General features: G+C 56.3%; 1 protein-coding gene across 2 annotated transcripts in view; it reads left to right on the top strand.

Moving 5' to 3' along the window:
• The window catches only part of MGAT5B (alpha-1,6-mannosylglycoprotein 6-beta-N-acetylglucosaminyltransferase B), a 65,891-nt gene that overhangs the window by 18,421 nt on the left and 32,893 nt on the right, over positions 1-14,577 (top strand). For both annotated transcript variants that reach the window (XM_044247349.1, XM_044247348.1), the window contains 5 exons: positions 6,699-6,814; positions 7,301-7,374; positions 8,269-8,439; positions 9,205-9,369; positions 10,076-10,245. In XM_044247349.1, coding sequence (XP_044103284.1) covers positions 6,699-6,814; positions 7,301-7,374; positions 8,269-8,439; positions 9,205-9,369; positions 10,076-10,245 — 696 coding nt within the window. The remainder of the gene's footprint in view (positions 1-6,698; positions 6,815-7,300; positions 7,375-8,268; positions 8,440-9,204; positions 9,370-10,075; positions 10,246-14,577) is intronic.

The raw sequence follows: 14,577 nt of genomic DNA, 5'->3' as shown, positions 1-14,577 counted from the left end.
GCCCCACTGCTGGAAAGAGGCCAGACTGGTGGCGAGGGACTGGGGTAGCTGGGTGACGAGGTCAGGATCAGTCAGCCCTGCAGGGTGGAAACCTAGCCACTGTGACGGGTGTGAAGGGGTTACGCGTCCTAACAAAGACAGAGATTCTCAACATCCCAAGTATTTGCCGTTCGAAAGACAGGGTGCACCTGCTCATTAGGCTCTCGGTGTGTCTTTAATAAAATACACATGGGAGATATTTTAGAAAATCCTCCAGGGGAAAGCCAGGCCCTGAGATGTGGGGGTGGCGTCCGGCTCTTGTGTCCCCCTGCCCAACCTCAGCACCCTGGCTCTGTGCCACTCTAGGGGCACTGATCCCTCCCCCAAGTGCTGAAACCACACACGGCTCAGCTCTGGCTGTGTTCCTGTCAACAGCGGGGAGACGATCCATCCTTCTGTCTGTCTATTTATCTAATATAAACATAGATGTAGGGATGTGTGTGTGCATTTCTCGGTGCAAGAGAGAGAAGTGCTCTCTGTTCTTGCTTGGGGAGGAGCTGGCAGATCCTCTGGGGCGTTCAGAGCCCCCCCACAGCATCCGGCAACCTGGATGGGGGCAGAGGGAGCTGAAGAAGCTGCGGAGGGGCACCGAGAAATTGGGGGGAAGGCTGGACGCTGGGGCTGGAGCTCCTTATGTCCCGTATGGTGTGTGTGTGAGAGGGGACAGACAGAGAGACAGTCACAGAGAACGTGTCTCCCCGTCCACGACGCTCGTGTCTGTGTTTCCCGATAAGCGTGGCTGTGGGCACCTGTGTGCAGAGTCTCCGGGTTTTAAAAGGAAAGTGACTCGTTTCATGATAAAATCACAACTCCCAGCAAGCATGCTGGCCGGCTGCCGGAAATCGATACTCTGTTAATTGAATGCAACCTTCATAAATCATGGGAGGAACACGAAATTAAACTTCCTTCCCCAGGCATCCAGGAGAGCCTGTTCAAGGGGCCTGGGAATGAGGGCCAAGTGGGTGATGGCCTCAGGGGCTGAGAGGAGGGAATGGGGCATCTGGGGGGCCTCTTGGGGGCCTGACACGAGGGGGTGACTGGAGCTGGGCCCCAGGGGAAGGAGCCACTATGCCCCAGCCCTGGGTGGCAGAAGGAGCAGAGCATCTCCGGGGGCAGTGGCTGGCTGCAGCAGGGGTGGCCGTGGGGGGCCATCTGGCTCCTGGAGGCCGCCTGTGCTAGGCAGGAGGGGTGGCGGTCTGTGGGTACGAGGTGAGGGATGCTTGGGCCAGAGAACGTGGAGTACTGTGGATACTGGAGAATTCTCCGAGAGGCTCCCCAGGGTCTACAAAGCCCTGTGGCCCCGAGAGCCGTGGCAGCCACGGGACCACCACGTTTGTCGGAGGTGGCGTGTGAAAAGGTCCCAGGATTCTTGGTGGAATATCTGCCCAGCTGCAGGGGGACGGTGGGACCCATCAGAGCCGATGCCCCAGCGGTCCTAAGAGCTTCCTGATAATGCAGAAGCCCCTTCTCTGCCCCTACCTGGCACCCACAGCTTGCAGGCTGGGGCTGAGAACCTCACTCTCCTCTTGCGGACCGTGCCGCAGGGAGCCGCCGCCTTGGGGATTATCTGCTGCTCCAGGGTGAACAGCAAAGGTGCCTCCTTCGGGGCCCTCTCTTTAACCTCCAGCCTGCCCTCTGCCCACCTCTCCCTGGCGTGGGCCTGGGTCTCCGCTACTCACGCTCAGGCCACCCTCTCAGTAGACCCCTTCAAGCTCATCTGGCTTACCCACCAAAGCATGCACCAACGATAAAACAGGGGAGGAATAAAAATAAGCATCAAGTAGGAAGGATTAAAGGGCCCCCGGTCACCCGCACCAGCAGGGGCGAGGCTGGGTGCCTCGTCCCTGCGAACTCCCTGCCTTGTAGACACAATTCCAGCTCTCTACCCTGGTAGCAGGCCCTACAGGCTTAGGAGTGGTGTTGACGGGGAGTTGCCTTCTGCTAGAGCTCTTCTAGCCTTCACCATCTGCCGGGGGTACTGAGGGCTCCACCCCACGGTGTCACTCCCTAGCTCAAGGCCTTGGTCCTGCTCTCCTGCCTCTCTGCCAACCCTTAGGCACAGACCCCTTGCAGGTGAACTGGTACCTGATTTTTCCACACTAAAGCTGTGGCCCTGAGTGAGTAACTCAGCTTGGCTATGCCTTGGTTTCTTCCTCTGCACAATGGGGCCCTTAGAAAGAACCATGACGTTATCAGGAGAACTATCTGGGGCCCCCGTCGGCTGGAGGCTGCCAGGCCCCAACTTCCCAGTTTATTCCCCTTCTTTGCGCTTCCCAGGCTGCTGCCCTGCTGTGGTCTGTGGTCTCAAGGCATCTGCTTTCGCTGTCCGTTTTATAAAAGAGCATCCCAGGGAGAGAGGACGAATCGTAGATTATTTGACAATGGGCAGCGCTGCCCAAATGCTAAGTCCGGTTGAATAACAGAGACGCCAAGTCATTCCGATTCAAACAAGCTGAGCTCGTGAAATCAGACAGATGCCACCTGCGCTATTTAGAGCCCTCACGGGTGATGCTCCCGGGAAACGCTTATCGGGTGAAAATCCTCCAAAAAGGGATGTGCTTTGTTCTGCGGGCGGACGTTTGAAAGTTCCTTTTGGGGACGGTTGACCGCTGTAGGTAGGGAACGTACGCGACCCGAGCGTTTGCTGAGCCTCTGCTCCACGCCGAGCCGGGCTCCTCAGCCTTACGTCGAATCCTGGGAGTCCCTCTGAGCTAGTCGAGATTATCCAGCTGTTATAGGAGCTGACCTGAGTCCAGAGAGGTCAGGTAACTTGCTCAAGGTCACACAGCTGCCCGTTGGAGTCCGGATTTGAAGCCCGGACCTCTGACTCTGACTCTGAGGCCCTCGATCTTCCCAGTCTCTGCGTAATGTGGAGAATCACCCGCTCGGGACTTGAGAGGTCAAGGGCGTGTCTGGCTGTTCTCAGCAGGGGACGCTTGGGCTTCAGCAGGCAGAGCCGTTAGAGGGGTTTCTGACAGCGGGGGCCCAGGAGAACCTGGACTCTCCTTTTATTTTTTTGGATATTTTTTGTTAGTTTTTTTTTTTTTTTCAAAGGATTTTATTTATTTACTTGAGAGAGAGGAAGAGAGAACAGGAGGGAGAGGGAGAAGCAGACCCCCGCTGAGCAGGGAGCCCAGCATGGGGCTCGATCCCAGGACCCCAAGATGATGGCCTGAGCCAAACAAAGGCAGACGTTCACTGACTGAGCCACCCAGGCACCCCGCAGACTCTCTTTTTGTGATGGACTAAAAACCATTTTCCCTCAGTTTTGCAGACCGTGATGCATTTGTTTCCTTGGGCTGCCATAAAAAATGACTGCAAACCGGATGGTTTAAAACAATAAAAATGATTTTCTCTCTCGGTTCTGGGGGCTGAAGTCTGAAATCCAGGTATCAGCAAGGCCTCATTCCTTCCTAAACCTCGGGGGAGGATCCTTCCCTCCCTCTCTCGGTTCCTGGTGGCCCAGGCTTCCCCTGGCTCATGGCTGTCTTCACATGGTTTTCTCCTAAGGACACCGAGGCCTCAACCTGATTCAGCATGACCTCATCTCAACTAATTACATTTGTAGAGACCCTATTCCAAATAAGGTCACATTTTTTTGTGGTTCTGGGTAGATGTGAATCTACCACAGGGAGGGGGGACGTCACTCAGCCCCACACGGGGATGGAGCTCTGGGCACACGTCCCATGCTGGGCAGTAGTGCCAGGCTCCATTCAAAAGCATGTTCCTGTCCTTGAGGGCTCAGGACTCCACGGGGACTTCTTCTTTTTTCCTTTATTCCTTTTTTTTTTAAGATTTTATTTTTGGGGTGCCTGAGTGGCTCAGTCAGTTAAGTGTCTGCCTTCAGCTCAGGTCATGATCCTGGGATCCTGAGATTGAGCCCCCCATCGGGCTTCTTGCTCAGCAGGGAATCTGCTTCTCCATCTCCCTCTGCCCCTGCTTGTGTGCTCTCTCTCTCACTCACTCTCGAATAAATATATAAAATATTTTTTAAAAAAGATTTTTTTAAGTCATCTGTACACCCAACGTAGGGCTCACACCTACAACCCCAAGATAGAGAGTGCCATGCTCCACTGACTGAACCAGCCGGGCCCCCCCGACCTCCACTGGGGGGTTTCAAGCCGGCCACTCACAACCATGTCCCAGCACATGGGGGACTCAGAGGAGTGACCTCGCTCCCAAAGCGTGGCCAGAGCAGACCCTCGAGGGAGAGACCCCTTCAGGAAGGCTTGAAGCAAGGTCCCTTCCCAAGTCTCCAGGGACCTGGCAGGACCTCCCACTTGTCCCTGACAAGGCTTGTTTGTGCTCTGGGGTCTCTGGCTAGAAGTTGGGAGGAGTACGCGGTCCTTCCCCGCCCGGGAGCTCCCCCCGTGTTCCTCGGCCGCCCGTGCTTAGCACGAACCCTGACCTGGCAGCCGCGAGCTTCGGGCCTTCCGCATGGTGGCCACCGCCTGCAGACAGCAACACCTTCCTCCAGGCAGAGGGGTGTCCGTCCTGTCCCCGCAGGTCAGCAGGGAAAGCAGCTCCAGAACGCTCTCTCGGAATGAACTGCAGAGCCCAACAGATGCCGGGGCATCCTCTGTGGAGACCTGTCACCCGCCAAGGGCGAAGTCTGCTTCTTGAGGCAGAAGTTACCTTCGACGTCACCATAGTCTGTGGCCCTCCACAGACCACAGTGTGTGAACAGAGCGGCAGCATGTCCCTGGTTTTAACTTTTCACAGAGGAGGCGGGTGGGGAGAAGTAGGTCTTCAGAGGCTCCTTCGCGGGCGGTAACGAGGAAGAGCGGAGAAGCAGCGTCGGTCTAGTGTCCTGCCACCGCAGGCCTCCGTTTTTAAAGAAGAGGACGCTGAGGCACAGAGAGCCTAAGTGACTTGCCTGGGGCTGCACAGCTCCCGAGAGGCAGATCTTCAGCTCCTCTGTTTTACCACAACCTGGAGAGACGCTGGCCGCCGTCTTCCCTGCGGCGTTCCTCGGCCACCTGAAGACCAAGGAGAATGACCCCTACTTCCTCCTGTCTGAGGATGTTTTGAGCAAAAGAGCATCATCTCTGAGCGCTCTCCTCTGTAATCTTGTAGAAGGCTGCTGCAGCTGAGCTGTGCCCTCCAAAAAGACATGTATGTCACCGTCTGAATCCCCAGTGCCCATGAACCTGATCTTCCCCGGAAGTGGGCCTTGGCAGGTGTGGTCAGATTAAAATGCGGTCACACTGGATCGGGGGCCCTCATCCAGTGACGGGGTCCCTGTAGAAAGAGGGAATGTGGATACACAGAAGGCCAAGGGATGGCAGGGGCAGAGGCTGGGGGATGTGTCCTACTGGCCACCGCTGGCCCCTCCCGAAGCTGGGGAGAGTCTTCTTCCCTTCTTCCCAGAAGGAATGCACCCTGTGACATCTTGGGTTCGGACTCCCGGCCTCCAGGACTGCGAGGGAATAAATTTGTGGTCGTGTGTTACCGTGGCCAAGGCACACCGGCTTCTGCTGGTTTTTCATTTCTTTTTGAGACGGTTGATGGGATTGTGTGCGTGTGTGTGTGTGTGTGGACACGCAAGTGTGTCTCAAGGGCTTGTATGCCCCTTCCTACCACTTCCTTCTGTTGCCACCTCACCCCATGACTGCCTCGCCCCCCCGACCTCCTGTCTCCCGCACCCTCTGTGGACGGGGCAACTGCCCGACCTCTCCACGCGGAAGGCAGCAGTGGGAGGGGAGGGCGGCCTGAGGGGACAGGCAGCCGTCACCATTGTGCCTCCTCTAGACAACAGGCCACCCAAGAGGTGTCCTCCCTTCTGTACTTCCCACTTTGTGCAACAGTGAAGTCCCCGTCCTTGTGCAGGGATAGACGGAGCTCAGACAAGGTGCGCGGAACCAGATGGTGAAGTGCGAATCAAAGGAACGGAGTTAGTGTGTCGGAAAGGGCAGGCCGCTTAGACAGCCCCGCCCCCGGGGGAGCGGGGTCCGTCTCGACACAGGCCCTCGCGATGAGATAAATCCTGCATGTGATGTCTCAGAAACTTCTCTGAGAGCTGAGTAGTAATCAGCGCCAGGAAGTAAATTCTCCAAAAATAAAGGCAACGCGCATCTTGGTGGTGGGCGGAGGGCTGTGATGTTTGTGGCGGTAAATGTGTTTAAGATCCTGGGGAGGATTCAGACTCGGGAGCGCAACAGTAATTTACTAGAGGCTTAATAGTTGGCACGTCCCCAGGCTGCTTTGGGTGGAATTTATTTTGGCACGACGGAGCCCCTCTGGGAGGAAATGGAGATGCAGGCTCAGGGCAGCTGGCCGTGCCCGGGAAAGGGCCTCTGTTGCTTGGAGGTCCCGGGCCGGTCCCCCAGGCTCTCCCAGAGGGTTGCTCCGCCCGCTTTAGCTTCAGTCGCTGCCCCTCAGCACGCGGGGCACACGCACGTGGGGGTGAGTGTGCACACACACCTGGGACACGTGCACATGCGTGTGCAGCGGGTGCTAGAGAGCCCCTCCAGCCGGGTGGGGGCGGGGGGCACACGCCTCCACCTCCAGGCCCAGCATCGGCCGTGGCTGCGCTCCGGTGGGGGCGTGGGGGCGTGGGGGTGCCAGGAGCGCTCACACCGGCTGCCCTCGCTCGTCCCCCATCCCCGGAAGGCGCCCGCGGCGGGCTGTGTGCGCTCACCCCTGGCTTCTCTCACTAGGTTTCCCCCTGGGGCTGGCCTCATGGAGCGGATCCAGGCCATCGCCCAGAACGTGTCGGACATCGCCACGAAGGTGGACCAGATCCTGCGTCACAGCCTGGTCCTGCACAGCAAGGGTGCGGCCCAGGGCACTCCTTTGGCCCCAGGAGGCCAGTGTGTTGGGCGGCCCTGACCCTTTCCCTGCCGCAGCTCTCCCGCCTCCGGCCTCAGGCTCTGAGTGGGGTGACTTGGGGTTCACCCCACTGGGACTGGTGTGAGAACAGAGGTCCTGGAGTCCCTGGGGGGCCCCCTCCATTTTTCTTGATGTGGGGAGCAGCAGGCTGGGGGCCCCCCAAGAGGGTTACATTTGGCTGGGTGCGTGAGGTCTGCCTATCCAGACACTGGGCCATTCAAGCTGGCTCCTCACTGGTTCCAAAGTCCATTTGAGAGGTAGGGGGCCTGTGGCAGAGGGGGAAACCCGGGCGTGGGCACCCCCTGACAGGTGGCCTTTCAGGTGAGGAAACCCAGGAGAGGGAGGGCAGTGTGTGCTCCTGGGCTAACCCCTTCCCCCCAGACCTGGGCTCCCCCGAGGCCTCCAGCATGCTGACCTTCTCCCCCCACAGTGTCTGAAGGCCGGCGGGACCAGTGTGAGGCACCCAGTGACCCCAAGTTCCCTGATTGCTCAGGGAAGGTGGAGGTGAGGCTTGGGCTGAGGATGGGGTAGAGGGGACCGGGGGGCCCTGCCCCCAGACCAGCTCTGAGATCCTGCTCCTGGCAACAATGTCTGCCCAGCCCCCAGCCCCTGACCCTGGCGGAGGCCAGCCTTAGGGCTTCTCTGCATGGGCTGTCTGCGGGGCCCACCCACCCGCACTGCCTACCACGATCACGTTTCAGGGTTCCCAGTATTTTGTTACAGCAAACAGTTAGTAACACCTCCAGTGGCCTGCATCCCCGCCAGTTCAGACCCAGACTGGATTTCTTGAGTGGCCCTGTCTCCCTATCCCTCCCCATCCTTGCGACCAGCTGGATTGAGAAAGGCCCCCGGCCCCTCCCCCAGGGGCTCACTTCCAGGGGCCCGTGGCTGCGTGAAGTCTGTCCATCTGGGAATGCAGTCCGTGGCATGAAATCCAGCTCCTCTCCCGTTCCGAACTCCCCAAGAGGGTGGGGCAGCGGCCCTGGGCCCCCCTTCCTCGCTGACATGTGGGGATCCCCGTGGGTGGGCTCCTGACCTTGGCCTCATCCGGATCCTACTCTCTGGAGACCAGCCAGGCCCCGAGCTGCTGCATCTCCCACTGTTCGCCCTGGAGCTTTCCCTGAGTCTGTCACCACCTGGCCCTCCTCTTTCTGGGCCTGGGGGACAGTGGTCCTGCTCAGTCTTTCTTGGGGTTCTCAGTGGCCAGGACTCAGGGCCAGGTCGTGGGGCTCTGGTCTTTCTCTCCTCTCTGCTCTGGCCTTGCTGCATTCTTAATGTGTGTCCCAGAGGCCTTGTCCTGAGGGACCGTGGGTCCCCAAGGACATACCCGCAAAGAGCCTGCCAAGGGCGTGGGAGGGGCTCTGCCAGCACCCTCGCCTAGGCTGGCCCTCTCCGCAGTGGATGCGTGCCCGCTGGACCTCTGACCCCTGCTATGCCTTCTTCGGGGTGGACGGTACCGAGTGCTCCTTCCTCATCTACCTCAGTGAGGTTGAGTGGTTCTGCCCCCCGCTGCCCTGGAGGAACCAGACGACCGCCCAGATGGCCCCCAAGCCCCTCCCCAAAGTCCAGGTAGGCCTGGGAAGTGGGTAGGCCTGTGAGGGGCTGGTGGACAGCTCAACGGGCCTGCTTGGGTGGGACATCCTTAAGGGACAACAAGAGGAGCTCTTGGACCCCGGTAAAATGAGGCCGGCCAGCCGTGCCTGGAGGGGGGGGGTGCGTCCCAGCCTGCCAGCCTTCTGGGGATGCTGCAAAGCTTGGCCAGCTTAAGGACCAAGCTGCGGCCCTGGAGGCACCCCTAAACAGGCTAGGATAATAGTAACAATAGTGTCGCTCCTGGAAGGCTTCCAGATGCTTTATCTGTACTGAAACCGCCCAGGAGTCCCTTATGCGACCACACCGAACAGGTGGCAGGTCTGAGGTCTGGGGAGTGCAGTTAGTTTGTTCAAGGCGTCCTGTTACTCCAGCTCCACTGAAAGGTGGCCCGGCCTCCCTGCTGTCCGAGGGCCAACTCTGACCACCACCCTTGCTGTCTCTATGTAGCAGCTGAGACGCCTGGGGACTGTCATCGCTGGCCACCCCCAAAGGGCTCGGGACAGAAGGATGACCAGAGCTGGACTGGGACAGACCGGCTTGGCTGGGGGGCTAGTGTTGGGGGGTGAGAGCAGGGATCCCCGACTGTGGGGGTTTGTGGGTCTTTATAAATGGCAGGAGAAGCTAGAGTAGGCCCCACCCTCCTGGGAGCGTGCCAGCCCCTGTTCCCAGAGCAGCAGGTGATGGGGGTGTTGCGGCTTTGGGGATGAGGGCTGGAGAACCCAGGTCTGGGCCCTCCTCCAGGCAGTTTTCCGGAGCAACCTGTCCCACCTCCTGGAGCTGATGGGCAGTGGGAAGGAGTCTCTAATCTTCATGAAGAAACGGACCAAGCGGCTCACGGCCCAGTGGGCGCTGGCTGCCCAGCGGCTGGCACGGAAGCTGGGAAGCGTCTGGAGGGACCAGAAGCAGGTACTGCTTCTCTGTGCGTTCAGGGAGCCGTGCTCAGAGAGCTTAGAGTGAGCTCAGGGCCCCAGGCCTGCAAGTGGGCACCAGGTCTGCCCTTGAAAAGGTTTTATTGAGTTTGAGTTTCAGCTGGGGTGAGGGAGGCAGAGTCAGGATAGATGCATGTGGTGGCCCGTGGCCCGTTTTAGGTTTGGGGTAGAATGACAAACCCTCCCCTCCCCACGTAGGAGTTCTGCATTCTGTAGGCATCTTGTTCTTTTCAGGCAGAAAAGTCATGTCATTTGCCTGAGATATTGGGAATAATAGAGCCTGTTTTGGGGAGGTTTGTAGGTCCACCCAGCCACCCACCCCTCCATCTACCCATGTATCCATCCACATTCATCCACCCAATAAATATTTACCTGACTCTCACATCACCCTGTTCATTTCGTTCAGAGTCCCTATCATTTCATGAAATTATCTCTTGTCTGTGTTTACTGTTGTCTACCTCTTCCATCTGGAACGTAAGCGCCTTGAGGGCGGGATGTGACCATCTTGTTCACTTTGACCCCCAGCGCCCAATATGGTCACTCTGCCTCTTGGTCCCCCTGCTGGTGCCAGGAAGCGCTTGCCCAGGCACTGCCTGGAGACAGTGACCGCTGCTGGCTGGGTCCCCCTGGGGGTGGCAGGGCAATGCTGCTGTTCCTTCACGCTGACCCTGTGTCCCCCCCAGATCCTTGTTCACATCGGCTTCCTGACGGAGGAGTCTGGTGATGTGTTCAGCCCAAGGGTGCTAAAGGGCGGGCCACTGGGAGAGATGGTGCAGTGGGCAGACATCTTGGCCACTCTCTACGTCCTGGGCCATGGCCTGCGGATCACAGTGTCCCTGAAGGAGCTGCAGAGGTGAGTGCCGGGGGAGGGGAGGAGAGGAAGGGGAACCTGTCCAGGAGCCCCTGTTCCACCTGCAGGTCCCTGGGAGGCTTCCTAGTGTACTGGGGATAGTGATATTCCTCTTTCCCTTCTCCTCCTCCATGTTGATGCCTGGTCGTGTTTGGGAGGCACCAAGGAAGCATGTTTGCCCAGCGCTGTTCACGGGCCCTTTTCTCCACTTGGGCCAATAGGTGCCCCAGTGTTTGCACTCAGGGGCTGACAAATACTGGTTTGTGGAATGGAGCCAAGTCATGTAGAAGGCGTCCTCGCTGTCATCTTGGTGGGCGTGGTATAGCCTCAGGGTTTTCCTTCTGGAATTGGGCTCCTTCCTGCACCAATTCTGGGAGCTGGTAAGACTTGGAGGGTGGTGAGGTGGGCTGTGCTGCCTGTCCCATCCCCGAAACTTGCCTTTCCAGAGTCCCCCTGATGTTCTTGGGGGTGGGAGATGGTGATAAGAGGGGGTAGGATTGTGTGTGTGTGTGTGTGTGTGTGTGTGTGTGTGTGTGTGTGTTTTACATACTCAGGTATCCATAAACAATATATGGTTTTGTTTCATTTTGGTTTGCTTTGAGCTTTGTATAAATGGCACCTGCTGTATGTGATGTTTGAGACGTGCTTTCTTCACCCATTCTTACATTTCAGAGTTTCATTCTTGTTGTTCATGTAACTCTGTTTTATTCATTTTCACTGCTGTTTGAGATTTCGTTATTTGGATGGTTCATCATTATTTTTCAGTTTTTCCTGACTGTGGAAATTTCCCCCCTGCTTTTTGTAAGTTATTTTGAGCGATGCTGTGGTAGACACGCCTGTACATGGGGTATCTGTGTCACGGTTTCTCTTGGGTAGAGACTGAGTTGCTCTTCAGTATAGACTAAGTTACCCAATTCCTGGGGATAATGGTGTGTGAAAATCCAGCTTTATAAGATAATGCTAATTGTTTGTCAGAGTCACGGCACCAATTTAGCCTCACCACTTGGAGGTTCCCAGTGCCTATGTTGTCCCCCACATGTAGGGTCATTACACTTCTTAACTGAAGGTGTCAAGTCGTGTCATGATCTCTTATTATGTTCTTAACTTGCATTTCCCTGACAGCTAGTGAGGCCGAGCAGTCTGCCATATGCTTGTCCTTCTTTATTCTTTTTTTTTTTTTTGGATTTTATTTATTTGACAGAGAGAGGGGGATCACAAGTAGGCAGAGAGGCAGGCAGAGAGAGAAGGGGAAACAGACTCCCTGCTGAGCCCATGTGGGGCTCAATCCCAGGACCCTGGGATCATGACCTGAGCTGAAGGCAGAGGTTTTAACCCACTGAGCCACCCAGGTGCCCCTTCTTTATTCTTGATGAAATGTCCATTCATGTCCTTTGCCCACCTTTCTGCTGGATGGTTTGTTTTTCTTGTTGAGTTGTAGGTGTTCTTTATATGCAATGGTTATAAACCCCATGCAACTTTTACCTGTTGAAAAATCTTCTCCTAATTTGTGACTTGTCTTTGTTATCCACCCCCCCTCCCACCAAGGAATAGAAGGCCTTAATTTAATGTAATCAAAGTTATTGATCTTTTTCTTTTTCTTCATGGTTAGTGGTTTGTGCTTTGTGTTTTCCCCCCTCTTTCTCATAGGGCATGACTAAGGAAGGCCCCAGAGTTGTTGCCTACAAATTGACTTTTCTTCATCAGTCCATTAACTTATTCTAAGGGTGGATTTCAAGCTAAAATGTGATTCTTGGTCAGAGCCCACCCATCATCTTGATGGTCTGTTGGTTCTAGATGTCTCTGTCTGATCAGTATTTTGTCCTATGCTACAGAGAATTAGCATTTGTGGCCAGGACAAATGTTGGAGAGAGGAGGATGTTGGTGGGGACAAAGCCATTGACAACTTGGTCTTGGGCAGCTATTCAGCCTCTGCAGTTTTCCCCTGCGAGCTGGAGTCTGCCAGTAACTTGAGCAGTGCTTCTCATGACCTCGATCAGAAGGCAGTACTAGGACCCGCTGTATTGCATAGGGGGAGGCCACTAAATGACCTAGTGGTTTGAAGATTTTTATTCCTGTGACTTGCAGTTCACACCACTGGAGTCCTTCTTTTAGGTTGACGCACTTCTCCAGTAGAACTAAGAAAGTTGCAAAGTGTCTTCAGAGAGGAACAGTGTATGTAGAGGATCCACTTTGAAGGGGGCGAAGGCGACAGGGACTAATGACAGGGCTGCACGATTGCGGCAGTGTTGGGAAGCACAGTCCCAGGTTGGGGGCAGCAGGTTCTGGGGGAAGAGGTGATACCTGGGAATAGCAACTGCCTGCCGCGGGTCCTGCAAAATCTGGCTGAATGGCCCCTGAGTGGGAAGAACTGGGCAGGGCGCTGTCCCCGTGTGCTGGTGCTGAACCTGTAGATGAGCAGCTCATGGTTGGGAGAGGAAACCTGCATGTCCCTTGCTCTGGGTCTCACCCTGGTGGCATTTTGTCCTCAGACCAAGCTTTTCACATTGTGCATGCCACATCAGAGCTGAGTGTGCCCACTCGTCACCCGCCAGCACACACTGCTGCTCACCCCCAGCTCCCTCTGAACAGAGGATGCAGATACACCAACACTGTGGAGCAGAATGCTGCCGGTGTTTGCAAATGATGAAAAGAAGCATCTTTGCCTGGCCTTGAAGCTTCCTACAGGAAAGTCAGATAGGGTGGGGGTGAGGAGGAGGAAAGAGAAGAGGGACCAGTGTCTGGGAAGTCAAAGAAGTCTTGGGCAGTTTGTGGACGGCACAGTCAGGGGCTGTGGGTAGCCATGAACCAGACCTGCTTAGGGCAGAGCAGCAAGCAAGGGTCCAGGGGCACATGTCTTCTAGGTCACCAGAGCCCCCAGGATGCAGTGGGAAGACTCCTGGGGGATGAGGGCTGTCTGGACTCCTCGTCCCAGGCTCTGCCATACACAAAGACCCCCATGAGTGTGGAGCATCTTATCGGCACTGCTGACACCTTGACCTGCCTCAAGGTTAGAGGAAATCATGCTTGTCAAACAGCGTTCAGCTTGATTGCTCCCTTCTGGCCTTGCATCTTCTGGGACCAGAGATGTGAGAACTTCCTTCCTTCACTGCTCCCTGAGGGAAGGCCTCTCCCACGCATTTGTGACAGCCCAACAACCACACAGAGAGAACCGTCCCTCTGTGAGAGCAGGTATTCGACAAGTCTCCTGAAGAGATGGGAATTAACTCAGTTTCCCAGCTTTTCAACCCATGCTGGGGTGTCTCCTGTTTCAGCCTTCACTCCAAGCCCTTCTCTGCCAAGGGCACTTCCTCCTCTGGCCACTTCCGGGGCGTGGCCCCGAGCTTGTGTTTACTGAGGCAGCCATTGCTCATAACGGGGCCAGAGCAGTGAGGATGGGGGTCACTGCACCCACGAGGTCTCAAGGGCGAGGCCCTCGTGGAAAGGACCAAGATCTGAAATCCCTCCTGCTGCTTTTCTTTCACTGCACACACGGGTACCCACATATACACACGTGCACATGCGTGCGTGCCCCAGTGTATGACCGCACGTGCACACCCATGCACGTGTGCACGGCTCATGCATGCACACACACGTGCATCCCTGTGCACACACCACCACACAAAGGCCAGGACACACTCACACACACTCATACACCCACAGAGACTCCATATCTTCCCACCAACACTTCACTTCATGCCAGGCTCACGCGGATTTGAAATGCCCAGAAGCAGGGGCTCCAGGGAGACGTTACCTCATCTCTGACTTGCAGGCTCTCATATGGGCAGGCCCCGGGCTGTGTCCAGACGGCTCCATCCTTGGTTCCCGGTGGGGTGTAAGTGCGGGCGAATTGCTATTGCTCAGACAGGGCAGGGGCATTGTAAACAGCCCACACACCTCAGGGAACAGCCTCCTGAAGGGGCTTTCTAAATCTCTTACCAGAAACAATTTCAAGACAACTGAAAAATAAAAACAAAAGAGAAACCACCTTCCCCAGGAGACATAATACAGTTGTGTCTACAAAATTAACAGCATCTGCTGTGGTTGGGATACATTTCAGGTGGGGATTCTTTCCCTTCCCCTCACCCCTCCAGCTGCAGAGCAGCCTTAGAAAACTTACTGACACTGGGGCCCACCCTTGGTGTCTCTGTTTAACTGGTCTGCAGTGGGGGGCCCAAGTATCCAGTTCTCAAAGCTCCCCACGTGATCTAATGAGCAGTGAAGTTTGACAAGTGGAAAAGTTGGGGCTGTGGCCTTTCTAAGCCTCCCCTGGGATCCCCCACCCCCAGCGTCTGGGCTGCTGTGGGGTCGGGACATCGGCCTTCTTGGCTTGTTTAC

This window comes from Neovison vison, chromosome 5, assembly GCF_020171115.1.
Source record: "Neovison vison isolate M4711 chromosome 5, ASM_NN_V1, whole genome shotgun sequence".
NCBI lineage: Eukaryota > Metazoa > Chordata > Mammalia > Carnivora > Mustelidae > Neogale > Neogale vison.
This window is presented reverse-complemented; position numbering and strand designations above follow the sequence as displayed.